The 17,131-nt window shown below is 37.9% G+C and overlaps 1 protein-coding gene across 2 annotated transcripts in view; it reads right to left on the minus strand.

The window, feature by feature from the left end:
* Positions 1-14,654: 14,654 nt before the first annotated feature.
* The window catches only part of Nha1 (Na[+]/H[+] hydrogen antiporter 1), a 103,971-nt gene continuing 101,494 nt past the window's right edge, over positions 14,655-17,131 (minus strand). For both annotated transcript variants that reach the window (XM_076388791.1, XM_076388790.1), the window contains exon 6: positions 14,655-15,253. In XM_076388791.1, coding sequence (XP_076244906.1) covers positions 14,726-15,253 — 528 coding nt within the window. In that variant the 3' untranslated portion in view covers positions 14,655-14,725. The remainder of the gene's footprint in view (positions 15,254-17,131) is intronic.

A 17,131-nucleotide genomic window follows, 5' to 3' on the forward strand; every position in this document is an offset into this window, starting at 1 on the left:
CTCTCGTCCTCAGCACATCGTGGACAGTTTGTGATTTTAAGACGTTATTCTAGACGGCGAATTTATAAATACACGGAGAAAATAGATCTACGTGAAGTATAATTGGCCTTCGAGAAATCATTTCCACAGAGAATGCATCAATTCCTCAAGTTCTTCCACCTCTAACTATTCTTCTACATAGTGTACTTTGTAAGATTCTAGGGATGTCTCTTTTATTGGAATTCTAGTAATTTCAGAGCAAATAAACAATTCTAATAATGGTCCTTTGATGCATAGACAAGCGAAGATGTTGAAAATAATGATGAACACTTTGGTGCAAGTGATACTAATATTACATGAATTTTAATTCGTCTTTCTACTACTTTATACTGCATACATTTTTTTCAATAGTCTTCTTGGAAGAAGAGTGATTAAATTATTATAGAATTTAATAAGTGTTATCAGTTATTTAGATTTTGCTGGATCAAGTCTGTTGTTACCAGTTCTAGGAAGTGTGACAATTAGTCAGGCTACATTGTAATTCTATATTCTGTAGAAGTACAATAGAATGGTAATAATATATTGCACCTGCTGGATCGTGCTCAGAAAAACAATTCTATGATTCTCTGTTTTGAATACACGCTATATGAAAGAGCGTCGCGGATCCCTCGAATCGATCGAATACTAATCTAGCTGCTTCCTCGCAAATAAACATTCTGTTTCCTTCCATTTTTCCATGAACAGAGTCATAACTCATATTTCGTCCCGTAAATCAATCTGCTCTATCTCTTCTCCTGTTTGCGAGTAGTTTTTGCTTGCATGCGTGTAACGAAAATATATCTCAAAACAATTTCAAAGATATTGTGCTCGAGAAGTGTAACAAACGAGGAGAATGTAAATAGGATACTGCATATTTATGCAAGGTATTTTTAGGTAACTTCTGCGTCAGCGAGTTTACAATTGAAGAGTAGAAAATTCAGGTAATTTTAATTTGGAAACATAAAGAGGGTAGAGCAAGAGGATGAAAAAAAATAATTGCAAAGATTCGAGGAAAGGTGATGAAAAATAATCGAGTGAGAATTCAATCGAAAATGCGAATATCTTGCAGTATATTTATTTAATCATTGTTTAAAAATAATGAAAAACGCTAAAATTCTATGCAATAATTTCAGTTTTTTAAAATAAGAATTCTTTAAAAAATTTCTATATAAATATAATATAAAGAACTCAAGTTAAACAAAACATTCAAAAAAGAAAAAAAGATAGTATCGTATAAAAAAACACATTTGGCAGGCTATCATGTCATTATTTTACATCTGATGCTTATCGAATTGCAGTAAACAACAGCTTCACGGGAATCCCTCTTTTTGATGTGAATGGAATTGCATTTAAAATTGGTATTGCGTAACTAATCGCGACGTTCACAAGGTTTTAAATGAATACCTATATTGCACAGATATGAACGTGATAAACGAACGTTAGAAATTGTAATTATTTTTCCATTTACCACCGTTTACAATATTGCATATTACAACATTCGTATTTATTTTTTAGATTATTTTCCTCGTAAGCATAAAGTTCTTGCATACCTGAAATTTCCTCTTTTTATTTCAGTTTTTATGTAACACGCACTGCTGGCTTCGAAATTACGTTTTTCATGTCCGTGTTCCTTAATTTACACATACGAGGAGAATGAAATTACACGTAACTTTTCAACATACATGTGTCACGGTTGTCTTGATTTATACACGAGTCCAGCAGATTATCTACCACGATCAACGACTTAATAACGACTACAAGAGTTTCATTATTCATTCTAAGAATGAAAATATTCTTTTTCCATTTTAATTAAGCCTAATGATGAACCTATGAAGAGTAATTAGGGTAATTAAAATTTTGTTTCAAAGTATTCTTACGATTTCAACTATCTTCGATTACTTGGTATCAGAAACATTGCCAATTTTTTCTGAACTTTCCGATATTATATAATAGAACTTATCAATATCTAGAATAACGAGAGAGAACAATTCTGTTTCAACATCCAAAGGCTGAATGACATTCTAATTAAATACAGACCGTCCTGAAACCTGAATTTTTAATTAACAATCAAAAGCACTCTAAAAACAATTTATAAGAAAAACAATAATATCCTTCCCAGGGATCGATGTAATTTCCCGAGTTTAATGAATTCTTGAAAGGCTCTTATCAACGTGCACGGGACGCTGAACGAGCAATTCCGAGCTTCGTTAATTATTGCAAAAGAAAGTTCGAATCGCGTTCCTTTATCGCGACGCTGGCGAAACAGAAAATAGCATTATGTCAGTTTCGTAAGAAAAATCTCGCGGGACAGGTTACTGCAGACTTATTCCTTCGCGTTTTCTCGCTGCCCTGAGAGGTTTTTCCGGAATCCGTTCCTCGAACGAAATTTGCATATCGCTGTCCGTCTGTCTTTAGAAAATTCCGCCGCGGCGAGAGCGTTTAAATTCGATGCACATTTTATTCCGCTATGCAAATGCTGGCGAAACGCTCAATTTTCAACATCGCCAATGCAAAGCGAGTTTAATGAATTGTACCATTACAATCGAACAACTGAAATCACTGCTACGCTGTATTCCTTTTATAAACTCGTTGACATTTAACAATGGAGAAATATGAAAAAAATATGTCACGTATTTCCTGGAATAGTGTTATGGAGACTTATCATTTCTTGGAATTATTGTCCCATTTTCTTTTCGTTTCCTTGAAGAAATAAATCACTGGTAAAGTATTTGACTCTAGAAACGACTACTGTATGTTATATCACAGTCGACTATAGTACTAGCCATCTTGAACGAAAAATAGCAACACTGCTAGAGTCCTATTTTGCACTAGATAGACAGAGACACACAATCTTGCATATTCTTTCTATCAAATGCAAAATGAGACTCTCGCAGGGTTACTGTTTTTTATTGAGCATGGCTAGTACCAGAGTCGGCTGTGGTTATGTGTATAAACTCGTCGATGGTAACAAATCGCGAGATTAGAACGAGTAAAAATTGTTCTTGTATCGAGTCAAGAGTTTATAACGAGTAAATACTGTCTCGTATATGACAAAGTGCTATTGTACTAAAATTATTGATACTTTAATTTTCTGAAGAAGAATGTAATTTATGTTTTGAATATTTTCCTTTTTATGCTTTACAATATCTGTAAAAAATTTGTTTCATGCTTTAGGAGACTTCGTGGGAATTTCGGCAAGGCGAGATCAGACCTGAAAAGGTTCCTTCTGTACTGTTTTTACGCGTGGGGTCTGGCTATATTCATGACAGTAATCATCATCTTCTTCGACGAGGTGCCTATCATGCCAAAACAGTTCAGACCGAACTTTGGCTTGAGGAGATGCTGGTTCTTGAGTAAGTTATTATTACCGCAACGTGACAAATGTTTCAATTTTATATGTGGAATAGTACCTGTTTCAAAGGCCCACGAATGTCCTGATTTATCGCAAGATAAAATGAGCTATTACGTGTAGCGCGATCGTTTCAACGACAATCTTGAAGTGTATGCGGCGTATGGCTGGTTGGTACAACCGCCATAAAACGTGCCATAGAAAGCATTTGATGAACCCATTTCATTAAAGAACTGAACACATTTTTATTTCTTTTCAGATCTTTCCTAAACCTCGAAAATTCTCTTGAAATCACTTCTGAAAGCCAAGAATTCTAAATAAATATTTCTATTTTAAAATTCAGTTTTCTATTGATTAAGTAGTATAAGTAAATGGTTAGATTCTTCGTTTTTTTTATTTTTTAATTCCCTCAGAGTGAATCCTATTTTTTCTTTTCGATATCAGCAGTGTTTCAGAGGTATTAGTCTCTTGCTGACTAATATTATTTCGAAGTTGCAGTATTTGTTAAATGATAAATTGCGACATGTGCAAGAAGAGAGGTTACAAATCGATAGAACTGTCTTTACCATTCACTGTACACATTATCCTGCGACAAATTGTTACATTCGTGAACCCTTTATCAGCGTTCCGTTACACGCTTGATTACACCCCATGTTGCGGGTTGATCAGTCAAGCACAAAAATCTGCACACACTCCCTCTCAATTTACAATATTTTAGGGACACATTTTTCTCTTGTTAACGAATCTAATACCATACTTTTAATTATCTAGAAATTGATTAATTTTCTGGTTTACAAAATTGCCATTTTCATAAACTAACCCAATACCTACGCTATTTCTTTAAGATATTTGCACTGAGATCAATTATCCATTTCCAAAGAAAACTATGCAAAAACGACAATATGATATGTTGAGTTCTTTAATCTCCCAACACATTTAGGGGTGCGCAGGACCATAAAGCAAGCTGATTTACCATCTGATTAACTTCTCTATTTAAGAACAGACTCCGCGTCCTAGCCAGTTTTATAAAACGTTCGTGTCCACCTAAACCCTCCGCGACCCACTGTGTCAATCGATTAAATACTTCGAGCTTTATTGAACTAGATAGGAGGGTAGCTAACGATTTCCGTGAAAGCAGCCTCGGCTGGTATTACCAATTTTATTACTGGGATTCGCGGAAATTAAATAGCAAAGCGTTCGTTCTCTGGCTACCTCACGCTCGTAATGTTTTATGCCTCCTTTACGGCTGGAAACCCTTGTCTTTCACGCTCGTTAAAAAAAAAAAAAAATCTTCATTAGCCGTTAAAAGAAACCTGTATTCCTTCCTTCCCTCATTTTCCTCTTTATTGTCCTCTTCTTGTTTCTCTCGATACGCGAGGTTTCTTCGGTTTATGCTCGAACAGTCACCGATAATCGAGAACCAATTAAAAAGTTTCGTCGCTACGTTTCGCTGCGAATTAAGAATCGAGAGGGGGAATCGAGCTCTACGAAAATCATTAGTGTCTCAATGGAGAGGAAATTAACTGAGGAACGACCGTAGATCCCCGTGGAACCGAGCAACTTTTGTGTTACTCCAGTTCCGTGTAACGAGAGCCACCCACACTTTTTGCAATTACTTCCTTGATTAACTGGATGCCCCCATTTTACATCGCGTCGGATCTCGTTGTAAGGTTTAGAAGGCACGCTGTACGATTCTGCTGATTAATTAAGGTTCTCGGCATCGAAAAGATACGAAGGCCCAATTATCACTTCTTCTCATTTTTTGTGAGATGAATCACGATTACTGTACGTACGCAGAATTTTAATAATTACGAATAATAATTGGAAATTTCTATGTATCGACTTTAGAACATTTTTACTTATGAGAAACTTGATTGAAAATATGTGAAAATTATTTTTCAGGTAGATATTAAAAGTCATATTCGTTCTCAAACCTTCTCTGTTTTTAATTAGTTTCTTCATTAGTGTGATTGAAGTCTTTGGAATATTGATACATTTGCATAAAAGTATATCGTAGAGTTTAATGAACTCCTGATTTAAATATTAGTATTGTTATTGACTCACATGCTTTGTGGAATCCTCATGCTGATGATTAGTCCTCCTCCAGTGACCCCTATGCGCTCCTGTAGACAGCTTTCTTGCGACTAATTGATAGGGTCACCTTTGTCGAATGTCAAATTGATACCTGGTCCCTTCTCCTTATCTTTAGATTTTCCAGGATGGTGGGGCGGTTGTATACCTACAAACTTCTCAATTCATTAATAAAGTGCCTAATTACAGTTATTGTTATCTACTGAAGACCTTCGATAATAAATCAGGTGTTCCTCCTGGTGGTGGGAATTTTTATAGATTTTTTAGTTTGATTTATCAATATATCTCAAATATCCTTATCTTTATCTTATCTTATTACACTTTTACTCTAAAGTTATTTATTTTTTAATCTATTTAGTCATGTAACTGGGTTTTTATTTTTTTTTACTTATCTAATGGATTTATTTATGTAAGGGTTTGAAGAAATTCGAATAAAATAGCAACAAATTATTTAATTAATATTTTGACTGTCAAGATATTTTTCTATATTATTCTATTCTTTCATCTTTATATGCTCATTTTCTTCGTACATTTTATCTCTCTCGTAAAAAGCGACTTTTCATTCTTTAATTCGGAAACAAAACTTTGCACCCTATTTTAATTAGAGAACTCAGAATGACATAAAACCATGTAATAATGGCAAACAGTACTGCGCCAAAGTCTACCATTTCCTCAAGGACAATTTTTCCGCTGCATTTGCAGAAGATGGACCTTGCTTTTTATCCAACGAAAGAAAGACGCAAATTAAAGTGCAAAGGTTCCACGTGTCAATGCACAGGTCCAATTTCCAGCCAGAATATTTGCGAGATCTCATTGCAAGAGCTCTCTTTTCCTCTCTCTCGTGGGTGTTCCTCAATTTCCAAAACTAAAAAAGTACAATACGCGGATTTCGCTAAAGAGACAGCCAGCAAATTCCCCTGGAATTTCTATTCGGTCGTAGAAACACAAATTGCGATCGCGGATTTCGCGCTTCAGCAGATCAAATATTGAATTAACACGAGCGCTTTCGGGGGATTTCGTTCATCTCTGGTATCACAAGTAAAGCTTTCGTGGAAGAAGGAAGCTTTCGTTATTTTCCAAATAAAGAGTTCCATGAAATCTCATGACACTTATCTTAGAATAAACATCTTAAATCTTTCGTCTGATCGTTGCATTTTTCTCCACTGACCGAGTAAGATTCTTAATAAAAACTGGAGGATTTTCGTTTTCCTTTTCTGTGCAAAGAAAAGGCCACATTTTTTTCTATACATTTCTTTCGATCATTTATCGATATTTTCTAATAGTTAACCATGGTAAAGTTTCTTTTCTTAATGGGAATAGCACAGACATTTGTTTATTTCTAAAATCCTCAGAAAATGTATTCCAGACCTCTCAGAGCTTCCCTAGTTCTTCCAGCACTGTTTCTTATATTAAACGTCGTCTTATTCGAGTAAAGTCAAATAAAAGTGTTTCTAAAATGCCAGGAAAGGGCGAAGTATGCACCAGAGAAGCAGCAGGCATATTTCGGAGACAACGAGAAAATTCCTTCTGAACTTTTCACGTCACGCAACGTTCCTTGGCCATTTCGCTAAACGAGTGCGGGCCATTCAACTAATTACACTAATTAGTTCACGTTGGTAGACGATGGTTTTGCACGAGATCCAGCTTTAAGTGTCAGCCCCTTGAAGACCGCCGTGGGAAACAGGCTTTTTATAATACAAATGTTCCGCGGCTTTTTCGATTCTCGTTTTTCACATCTGTCAGAATGGCGAAGTGAGATTTTAATGTTAATTGCTTGGAAGAACGAGTTGCGGGCGTTGCTTAAATCTTTCTTGAAGGTGTTCTTCGTGGCTACGGGTAATTAATGTACACTGGTAAAAAAATGATGGCATAGAAACGTTTTGGGCAAAGATCGGCTAACTTTGACTGACGAGAACTCGGCGAAAAATCATTGTAGGATCATGATCTTTTTTTTAAATTACAGTTTGAAGTCTTGATTGTAAGATACTATGCCTTAAATTTAAGTTTAGAGTATCTTTACTATTGTAGCGTCCCAAATCTGAAGGCATGTTTATCGTATTGAAAATTTCAAAGTTTGACGATATGCACGGACTTCCCAGAATTTTTTTCGGGGATGCCGTTTACAGGAGCATAAAATTCGATCCTTCTCCTTTAATTTAAAAAAAGAATCAAGTCGCTACGATTTTTTTTCGCAAAGTTACAGCGCTTCAAAGCAACCCTTGCATTTTGATAGCACACGGGGCAGTGCCAATACATGGCAAAAATGCAGGGGTTACTTTGAAGTGGTGTAACTTTTCGAAAAAAAATCGCAGCGACTTGATTCTTTTTTTAAATTAAAGGGGAAGAGTGGAATTTTATGCTTCTGTAAACGGCATTTCCGAAAAAAATTTTTCCAAGTCTGTGCATCCCGTCAAAATTGATGATTATTACTATGGCAAATTGCAAAGTTTGACAAAATGCAGGGACTCGATAAAATTTTTTTCGGAGATGCTGTTCATAGTTTCATATAGAATGAACCTTCCTCTTCAATTTAAAAAAAGAATCAAGTCGCTACGATTTTTTTTCGCAAAGTTACAGCGCTTCAAAGCAACCCTTGCATTTTGATAGCACATGGGGCAGTGCCAACACATGGCAAAAATGCAAGGGTTACTTTGAAGTGGTGTAACTTTTCGAAAAAAAATCGCAGCGACTTGATTCTTTTTTTAAATCAAAGGGGAAGGATCGAATTTTATGCTTCTGTGAACAGCATCCCTGAAAAAAATTCTAGGAAGTCCCTGCATTTTGACAAACTTCGGAATTTTCAATAGGGGATTTAATATCCCCGTTGTCACATTTTGTTTCACAAACCTGTTCATAAGTAATCACGTAGACTGTCCAATCGTATATGTCATAGTATACTCACGACTGTCATTTCTGTATTAAAAAAAAATTGGAAAACAAAAATTTTCATACATAATAGATACATGTTTCTGTCACTCTCAAAAAAAGTTTCCAAAAAAGAAACGTTTTGTAACACAGAAATAAGTTCTCAAAGACTCGTCAAAGTAGCCTAATCCCTCGAAACCTTACAAAGTTCCTGATTTAAGCAACCCTCTTCCAGAAAGCTCAGTCAGCTACTATCTTCTTAAAACTCTGCATAAACCTCAATCTTCTATTCGAAAATAATAATCTAGAAACTATAAGGGTAGACGATCACAGAAATTCCAAATCCCAAAACTAACCACTGAGTCACGTGTACATAATTCTAACCCCGCCTCTGCTCACCCAGGCGATTAAAAACTTCCCTGTTTCAGCAGACTCCGAAGCGCTGGTTACCAACTTCCTAAGATATCGATTCTGCTGGTAGACTTAGTTTGCGTTCACGTTACAGGTGACCCGTCGACGTACGGCGAGCTGATTTTCTTCAGAGGGCCGATCGCGATCCAGCTGATATCCAACGTGGTTTTCTTCATTCTCACGTCTGAGCACTGTAGCAAGGTGAAAGCCGAGATAAGGAGGGTAGCCGACCCATCGGATCCCAGGAGCAAACGATTTCACGCTGACAAAACTAAGTGAGTTTATCGGCTTAAACACTCGAGCAAAGTGATACCCGAAGTGTTCGATAAAGACACGCCATCCATGTGGTTATCTTGCACACGAACTGGTCTCGACGAAGATTTAGCGTAAATTGCATTTGCAGCAGGCTGCTGCTTCTGCCCTGTAACCCTTCATTTGCTTTTTGTATTTTTTCCCCTTCTTCCCATTTTCCAGCGAAACTTTTCGTTGTAGGTAGTATCTTCTCTCTTTTTCTTTTTAGCAAAACTGCATATCTTTCTTTAAAATATCTTCGCTGGTTCTTTACAGTATTTCTAGCGCTACTGTTCTTCACAGTCTTAAAATAATTCTTGATCCCTAGAGTCTTATATTCTCTATTGTGTCGGTTATTATGGCAGTGGTGTAAGCCCAAAATTTAAGAGAAGTTATTTTATGAAAATGAGTCAAGTCACAAAACCAGAATATCAATGTTAAAAAAGATGTTGGACTTACAGTAGGTTCATTATAACCGATACAATTACTTTTAGTATCTCATTTCGCCAACCTTTGAATTTCCTCTGAAATATAGCCTCCTCTCAAGTCAGACTCCTTCAATATCCTCCTTCCCTGCACTCGCACGAACATCCCTTCCCCAAGTTGCTTTAATTTACCATTTTCAATATCTCGTTCCATCGATGCAGGTTGGTCATGAACATAAAACTGTTCATCGTGATGGGTATAACCTGGGTGGCGGAAATAGTCTCGTCCTTCCTGAACATGTACACCAAGATGGAGTGGCAGAAGAAGGTGTTCTACGCCTCCGACGCGATAAACTGTCTTCAGGGTCTGCTGATATTCATCCTGTTCGTGATGAAGCCCCGCGTCTACGAGGCCCTGAAGAAGCGACTGGGGTTTAGCGAGAGAAAAAAAGGCTCCAGCCAAGGCACGTCGACGGTCCAGGACCCGTTCAAGGTGAAGAAAAGCGCCAGCAACAGCACCCTCACGTCCAGCATGGTAGTCAGCTCTACGCCCTGACGCAGCTGCCCTTCAGAGGTGTCTGCCAAGGAAACCTTGGCGCAGCGCTGACCAGCTCAGGAGTCTCTCACTCGTCTGCTTCCAATCGTTCTGTTGCTCTACCAACACATAGGTCACACAGTGGGCTAAAACGATGAACTCTCTGTCAAAATCGTATAATTTTTAATAGAAATCAGACACTCTCGAAGGATTTTGCAGATGACGTGTTGGAGAATGTAGGAAAGATATGGAGAAACTGTTACATATCATTTTTAACCTTACACGACACGAGTTTGACACGAAGTTCATCGTAGTGTTTGAGCTTTTTTATGAACAAGGACACTGATCATGTTGGCCTTCGTAGTATCGTGTGGTTTCCTTGACGACGTAAGCAGGAGTGAGAGGGTCTACAGGGCTCGCGAGCCCTTGCTTGGACAGCGCTGTCTTCCTGGTTCTTCAAGGAGAATTAATCATGTCTTGGAAACGTCTACCTCTTGTTGTTGTACATTCTCACACGTTGATCTTCTATTTTGCATTTTATTCTTTGTAATGTTATCGTTCATTGTATGTCTCATTTTTTAACTTGTTCTTCATATAACGATGCAGTTAGCGTGTTCTGAAGATGTAGTAAGTGAAGGAGAGCTTTGGTTCTGAATGTTAGACTGAATGGAAGATATAGTTATCTTTTCTTTAATTTCGTCTTTTCACGAAGAGAATATTTTTATCTGAAGATAATGGAAGTTTCTGTGCAAAGAGAGAGGCGGAAATGAATGAAGCAGGAAGAGAAAATTTTCTGCGAATGGATTCTGGGAAGAGGGTAGATTAAGTAATTTTAATCCTTCCTGATCCTTGACTGGAATCTACTTCTGACGTTGGAAGAAATGGGAACTTGTTACACTTACATTGTAAAAGCTTCTGCTGAAATGGTTGTCAAATTTGAAATACCAATGAATTAATTAAGAATGTTCTATCAGTCTGTGGTCAAAGCACACACAATTTGGCAGCAGTTTATGTAATATAATGAATTCATGCATTCCTTTTGATGTACTCATTACTGTTCTATCAGAATAAGAATACTTAAAATTTGAATATCCCTCCTATACCAGAGTGGTGGATCACAGAAAGTTTAAAATTATAATTTATTTACACGAGCATACTTCCCCATCCCCTACACCACAAAAATTCCATATCACTTTACAAAATTGCTTAAAATTAATTAAAATTTCTTGCGTCCATTACTGTAGATATTATGTAAAATAAGGTACTGTTTAAAAATGAGCTTTTTTACGTTGCATTGTAGCATCCATTACCCCCCAAGATGATCATACGCATATTTTAATATTTCTTAGATGTATCGAAAGCAGGAATGCCTCGTGTCGAATGTTATACTATTTAATGCTTGATACGACTGTAGCTTTAAGAATCACAGGATGTCGCGCGTTCTTCCGCTCCTCGAGGAGAAACCAGCGCATTGTCCTCGAGAACATTCGTAGTTTTTAAAGGGAGCCTTAAATCACGCAGAAGCGCGATAAACGGTTTTTCGAAAGCTTTATGTCCGCCTCGCGGCATCCGCGGGAATGTCACGTCGATTATTTGTACTTGGAAAGGAAAACAATCGCGATAGACGACACTCGAGATTTCGCAAACGCGACGAGCAACCAGCGGAAGTACTGAAAATCGCGAGGCTTTACGATAATTTCGAGCTCCTTTCCCACGCGCTGCGAATCGCTCCTCGCTGACGTCGCAAATCTTTCGCGAGAAACCTTACATTTTTCGGTAAATAATTGTGTATGCTTGAGAAATTATTTTTAGAAACAGAGATTTTTGTAGAATTTGTCTACTATTAAAGATAAGTGTTTTTTCCTTTTTTTTTAATGAAATTGAATTGTACAAATTGGAATAAATTTTGTGAAACTGAAGCTTTGATTTACAATTTTTCCCTATTATTTTTGTTATTAAACTCTGAAGTTTTAAAGAATTCTGTATGCTATGTTATGTAAAAAAATTCTACATATAATAAGAATGCTAAATAGGTTAATCTTCTCGACTTTATCTCTCCACATTTTGATATAAGGAATATCTATATATTATGATTTATAGGAAATCTTGAAGCATATTGCTGAGGGTTTCCCCTTCATCTTCCAAATCGATTAATTTTTCGCAAATAAGTCCATGGGATACCGTATTCCATCAATTCCTCCTTTATAGGTAATCAGTCAACGTCGATAAAAAAACGTAGGGAGAGTACTCCATAAAAATTCAAATGCCTCGAATATTGTACGAAGTTTCATTCGACAACATTCAATATTGACGCAATCTCCGTGCATTTTTAAAATTCACCGCCACAGTTTCAGCTTCGCCATAAAATTTCCTCGGCTACACGTGTTTTCATAACGAAAGGGCTTTTCGGGGTATGAAAACTTATTTTAAGAGTCTCTTCGCCGAAGAGAAGTTTCAAACGCTGACGCGAGTTAGAGGTATATCGCGAAATTGCAACAATTTCTGCATTTTCCTCTTTAGTATCGAATAAAGCCGCGCGCGACGTAGGAAACTGTCAATTAATTTAACGAACCGTCCAACAATTACGTTCGCGTGATTTACACCTGCTCTCCCTCGTTAGCATTTTTCAGTCGAAATGTCGTTATAGTCTGCGCCCATTCGAGGCTCCAATGATCGATATTACTTCTGTCGTTATTTTATTAGCTTCGTTTTATACCCTATATCCAAAGACTTCCGTGCTAGTTATCGGTTTCGAAAAGTCATTTCTCCCTTCACTAATTTTCCTGTTTCATCGCGGTTTCGTTCTTCATCGGCATCGAAACGCTGGGAGGCTGCTATTCTATCCAACCATTTCAAATAATGATAGAATCTTAAGAAAACGAAGCTATTTAATGGAAGAAATTTATACACAAAATTTTACGCTGAATTTTGTTCATCTTGTGGGATATTAATATAGAAAAAATTTGTTCGGGCATGGAGATTCGAAGGGATGATATTTTTTTAGATATTTGGAGAATTAAGAAGACGGCTGAGGTTAGTAATTAATTGTTACCTTTAATACTTATGCAGTAAAATATAGTCCTCTAGTAGTAAAACTCTGTTCTCACGTAGTCACTCTTTTCTCGATCAATTAATCGATTAATTTACGCGTAAATGCTTCTTATTTGAAGTTTCTACCGATCGATTAATCAATTCGCTGGCTCCACTGCGTTCCCCTCTCGTTTCCGAGTTCAAAGTTGATTTTACAACCGCAGATTATGTACAAATATTCACACTCGCAACGCGTTTGTAAATCGTAATAAAAAGCTTTTGGAACAATTTCGCGGAAAGTGTGCAGTGTTTTTATGATCGTATAGACATGCGAATATCGTGTAATCGCCCTTTAAATTGATTTTAAAAAAAGAAGCCAAAAATTTGATCGAAAAAGCATACAAATAAAGTATTTCAATATTTTAATTAAAGAATCCAGACTGATAAAAATTTATATATATGAAAACATTGAATAAAATGTGTGTATTTTACTTCAGAATAATTTTTGAATTTCTAAAAAAATGTTCCAATTTATTTTTTAAAAATATGGATTAAAATTTCCTTTCTTGGCTTCTCCTGCTTTTTAATAACTATTTTCTTCTCTTTGCAGTTCTTTCACTGCTAAATAAATTTACGGACACTTTCTCTGTGAAATAATGTCAGTAAGAAAATGTTTATACTTCTCACTGATCTTCCCAAAGCAGATGCTTTAAAAAGACACTCACGCTCTTCTCACTACAATCTTTAAACTCTCCCTAAAAAGGCACGTTTTCGTAACATTATCAGGTAAAAGATCTTTCTCCATCATTATAATTACATTATGTTTCTTCACTTGCTCATGATTCGAAGGAAACGCGTACATTAAAATAAAAAATTCTTAAACGACTCATAAAAGATCTTTAAACAAGATTCCCGCATTAAAAGATTCCACATTATAACCACATTAAACGTTAAAACAGAACAGTTCCATTCGAATCACCTCGAAACAGTCTACCCGAAACTCTAAACTTTGGCTGAAACTCCCACACCCCCTTAACGCAGCATTTACAACCCCTGTCCCTCTCACTCATCCCTCCCGCATCAGCACAACAAAACAGAACACTTAACCAAAGTCACCGTTCCAAAATGTCTAATCGAGGCAAGAGTCCCCATGCACACAGCTCGGCAGACAAATCGTTCAGCTGCCATTCGAGATTCCCAAGCGCAACCCTCCCCATGGAACATCATTAAGACGTTCCAGTCGGTTTCGAAGCTGAAGATACAAAGTTCTCCAAACGCGCCCCTCTCGAATCAACAGTCGCCACCGAACCTGCCAATTAGTCCAACCGATCCCCAACAGAGACGACGAACGATCCAGAACACGATTCGCGCCCTTCAACCCCGAACCTGGTCCCAGAGAATACATTGAAGCGATATTCGACGCGATAGAACCCCCGACCGCTGATAGGAACATTGAAGATTCTGACAAGGCGAATTGAACCAGATCCACGCGCCGATCTTCGTGAATCGTCCTCTAACAAAGCTTAGGCAGCTTCGCGAGTCGGCACGAAGCGTTCAAGAAAACGGGGGAGGAGGTACACGAGCGACGAGAGTCGACAGAGATTCGCCGATGGAATAGCTCCGTGTTACCCAGCAGGACCTAGTTCGCCTAGCAAGATCTTCAGAGGAGTGAGGAAAAACGGTCACGTTCGACGAGAACGCTGAACTGCCTCAAGGCTTCCTCTCGTTCGCGGTCTCCTCGAGGTCTGGGTCCTCGTTAATGATGGAGATGTCTCTGATAGAGGGTCTGCGCGCCTTCCAGCCCTCTGGTGGCGCCACTGGCGCTGTGGTCTTCGTGAGCAGCTTGGGTCCTGACAGAGTGATGATGATGGCTCCCGCTGGAGCTGTGAGCAAAATGGACAACACGCACATGGTGACCACTGTCTCCGCGTAGAACACCTGCTCGGAGTCGTTTGGGTCGACTTTGTCGAGGGTTGTTGGCGCCAGGGCAGCCTGGACTGTTGCCTTCGCCATCCAGGATAGGGCTATGAAGATTTTCTCTTTCAGGTTCAGTTTCGAGCCGATTCCCACTAGGACTGTTGCCATGATGCGGATGACGATGCCAGAGAGGAGACAGGTCAGGCCTAGGTACACGGTCTTCCCGTCCAGCTCGTCGATCCTGATCTGAGCGCCTGTCACGGCGAAGAGGATCGGCTCGAAGATCATCCAGAAGATCTCGAAGGCTGTCGCCACTGGGTTCTGTAACCGAGGGATGTGGGATTAGAGACGATTGGTTTATAGAGAGGGCGATCTGTGGTGATTTGATGGGTTTGATGAGTCTTGAGAGTGGTTATGCGATGAGGACACTTGTGTGGGTGGATTTGTGGTGGTTGTGAGTTTGTGGAAGATGCTTCTTGTTTGTGTTGAAAGGTTCTGTGAACATCCTAACTTGCTCTAATTTGCTTCAATTTTCTTCAACTCTTGCCAACTAATTTGAAGCTCCACTCAGGCTCGTTTTAACTCGCTTGGACCCACTTCAACCTTCTCTAATCCTTTCCAACTCATTCGGATTCATTTGGATTGTCTTCAACCTGCTCCAACTCGCTTCAATCAGCTCCGAGCGTCTCTAACTCCTTCCAATTCATTTATATCTACGTGAACTTATTCAAATACGCACCAGTTCTCTCTAATCTATGTTAATTCGCTTCAATTTACTCTAACCTCGTGAATTTTTTAAATCCCCTTCTTCGTTCGCTATACCCAATTGTGAAAGTAGGATTTATTCGCGCTGAATGAAAAAAAATCAAGTAAAATGATTCAAATATTCAATAGTTGTTTGTATGATGTTTATGGAGAACAAAGTCCCTGGTTTCCGAGGTTTTATTATTCAATCGACAGCGCTATGTCATTTGCCTCCAGGCAAATACGCTACACGGTACGCCAGAGACTAATACTCTTATACAGTAGCATGCTTGTATAGGAGTGACGTGCTCTAAGCTTTCCACGATCCTACAGTGAAAAATTAAAGAAGCAAAAGTTTACAAACGATGGAAGCTTAGTGTGATATTCTTTGTGCAACTGTTGGTGAGATATATATTAAAAATAGATCCCAGCTAAATTGTTCCAATATACTATTTCATGGAAAGGAATACGAAAATAAAACTGGGGGTGGTAGAATATCATTATCTAGGTCTCTGCTATATTCTAACAGAAATTATGTTAAATAATCTTAGATGACGACATAACAGAGACAAGGAAAAATCGTTTGACGAGGGACTTGCTAATAATTAAAAGTCACCTAAGTAAAATAGGCTTCGAATCTGTCACAGGTGTCGTTTTCCACCGTGTCACGCGATACAATTACTTCGCCAGGGGGTGGCGTCGTTATTCTTCATCCCTTGTCCGCCGACACCCTCTTGGCTAGCCACAAGAGATCGTCAATATCATTAATATTTCACTGCAGATATTGCCTTACTTAATAACCCCGACTTAACGATCCCACTCTTTCCTGTTGTAAATCAACACCATTAATATTGCAGCGGTGAGGTATCGTCGCCTTTATCGTCTCGCCTCGAATCATTAAAATGGGTAAATAATTCCTCTGTATTAAATATCTTTGATGAGAGAAGGTAATCGGGGATATTTATGGCTACTTCGGTGACATCGAGGAACCCTTGTCGAAGAAATCGTTTAATTTATTGTTCCCTCTGGGGATAGTTAATTAGTGATTATTCAAAATAAGTATAACTATAGAAGTGGTCTAAATAAAAAGTCTAAAAAAAGTTGAATTTATCACTTATTTTGCACTGTAAATCGATGCAACACCAAATAAGTGATAGATCTGTCATTTACATAATTTTTATAATTGTTACCAAGACATACTATTCCTCCTAAATAAAGCTTCTCATCTAAAAAAACTTATCCCACACTTTGCACAACAAACAACCCCATTTCGATCCCACCATATACTACCGTATGCTCTCCACAAATAATAAAATATTTCAGATGAACCGAAGCACTATAGAGAGCAGCTCAGAATGGACCGAGAATGTACCATAAGCTATACTGAATGCTTCCAAACTCCATCTGCAAAGTACATCTCTATCGGGTAACGAACGACACTATTTCTCTAGCATC

This window comes from Calliopsis andreniformis, chromosome 12 (genome assembly GCF_051401765.1).
Source record: "Calliopsis andreniformis isolate RMS-2024a chromosome 12, iyCalAndr_principal, whole genome shotgun sequence".
Lineage (NCBI taxonomy): Eukaryota > Metazoa > Arthropoda > Insecta > Hymenoptera > Andrenidae > Calliopsis > Calliopsis andreniformis.